At 34.3% G+C, this 2,216-nt stretch overlaps 1 protein-coding gene across 1 annotated transcript; it reads right to left on the reverse strand.

Annotated features, from left to right (window-relative positions):
* Window positions 1-258: 258 nt before the first annotated feature.
* Window positions 259-753, reverse strand: LOC116110175. The gene has a single exon (XM_031396397.1). The coding sequence runs from the start codon at window positions 751-753 to the stop codon at window positions 259-261; it is 495 nt and encodes a 164-aa protein (XP_031252257.1).
* Between the last annotated feature and the right edge of the window lie 1,463 nt (window positions 754-2,216).

Genomic DNA, 2,216 nt, shown 5'->3' on the forward strand with positions numbered 1-2,216 from the left:
TGACACTTTTCTTTAGTCTTATCCTTTTATGGATTTGGGCAGAAGACTCATTAATCTTCAATGGCCTTTTGCCCTTTCCATACTTCTTGTTGGATTTCTTCTTAATTCCAGATGAGCCCATGAGATTAACTAAATGAACTCCTTGTTTCTTCAATCTTTTCTCCTCTTGTACTAACTTAGTTTGAAGTTCAGTCATATTCCATTTATCTTTAATTGTATTATAGTTAATTTGAAATGGACTAAAGAGTTAATGACGAACTAAACAAGGAAACTATCGTCTACATACATTCCCATGTTTCTAATTCTTGCTGCTATATTTGACATCTCAGTCACATGCTCATACATGCTACAAGAACCATCATATTTCATGGTGGTCAACCTATTCATTAATGCCCCAATACGGGACTTGTCAGGGGCCTCAGACTGAGAAGTCACTTTGGCTAATCTAATAAATTCCCTAGCATATTTTATGGTAGGAAATGAGATCCTAATTTTGCTCACCATTGTCATCCATAAAGCCTTTAGGCTCAATCTATTCGATCTCTCCCATTTTTTATGGAAAGACCTTTCCTTATCAGTACTGTTCTCAATGAGATCAATTGGATTCTCTGTCATGAGTGTAAGGTTGAGATTTTGAACACCCAAGTAACACTTGACTTGCTTACTCCACTCATTATAATTGAACCCATTAAACTTAACAACAGATAAGGCATGAAGAGCAGATGATGCAAAAACAAAATTATGCTTACACATTAATACTTTGAGTTTTATATCTAATACATAATTTTAGATTCAGATATTTAAAAATTATTATGATTAAAACATAAATGTGTATTGACAAACTCCTTTGAGAGATATAACAATATACGATAATTAAACTTAATTGATGCAATTCTCTTAATTGGTTATCAAATGTGCTTTCGTTAGACATTTTCGTTATCTTTGGATATACTAAACACACCTAATCAAGTATGTTAATTAACCTCAGTTATGTTCATAATTATAGGATTAACTAATCTATCTTTGGGTGATCCTTAACTATCCTATAATTTATGAACTTCAAATTACTCATGTCCAATATATCATATCATCTCAATAAAGCATCTAACGATCATGAGTAATTAAATCTAACTTAGTTTGATATCTATGAAATAATCATTCTAATTTGGCCTCTTTGTTGACTAACAAATTATACATAATATAGTTATCAAACGTAAATAATAACTATAATTATATCCTAAGTGGACATTCTATCTTTCTCTAAAGAAAATTATAGTTTAGAAACCTATACATATCCTTCATGTGCTGCACACCTAGTTGCATGCGCCCTCACACACTGTCACATGTTGTCGCATGCCGGGCATGCACCCTCATGTGTCGGTTAGCCCATTTTGACCGTTTGATTGGTCTAGTCAATGGTCTGAACCGGCTTGGCCCATTGATCGGTTTGAACTATTGAATGAATCGATTCACTTTTTGGACTGTAACAAGGTTGGGTTGCTTTGTTTGGCTGGATTGGGTTGACTTGTTTATACTAAATGGGTTGGTCTTCTTTATGGGTTATTCTTAACAATGTTTTGAAAATCGGACCAGATTCTAAACCGGATAAAGATTCAGTTTCCAGTTTGAACGGTTCAATCGGTCTGATAAACGGGTCAGACCAGTGATGTTATATATATATATATATCACCTCATTCCTCTTTCTTCTTCTCAATTCTCACTTATCACCTTATCTTTTTTTTTTGTTTTTTTTTTTTTCTCTTTCTCCCCATCCTCTTCTCTTTCTTCCTTACTTCTTCCATATTCTCTTTTCTTTTCTCACTTCTTCTCTTTCTTCTTCTTCAGATCTTCTCCTTCGTCTTTTTTCTCTCTCTCTTTCTTCCAGTCCTCTTCTCTTTCTTCTTTACTTCTTCCATATTCTCTTCTCTTTTCTCACCTCCTCTTCTCTTTCTTCTTCTACTTCTTCAGATCTTCTCCTTTTTTTTTTCTTTCACATTCTAAGCTCAAATCTAACCGAAGATGAATGAAGGTGAAAGAGAAGATGAATGAAGTTGGATTTTTGAAGCCGAAGAAAAAAAAAAGAAACATATTAGTTGGACCGGTGGTCTTCCACTGTTTAAGCGGTTCATTTGAAGTTTAAAATGGTCCGATCGTTGAGAATGGTTTTTATTAGTTTGTGAACCGCTTTTCCTTCCGAAACCCGGTCGAACCGGCCG

Source organism: Pistacia vera, unplaced genomic scaffold (genome assembly GCF_008641045.1).
Source record: "Pistacia vera cultivar Batoury unplaced genomic scaffold, PisVer_v2 Contig598, whole genome shotgun sequence".
NCBI lineage: Eukaryota > Viridiplantae > Streptophyta > Magnoliopsida > Sapindales > Anacardiaceae > Pistacia > Pistacia vera.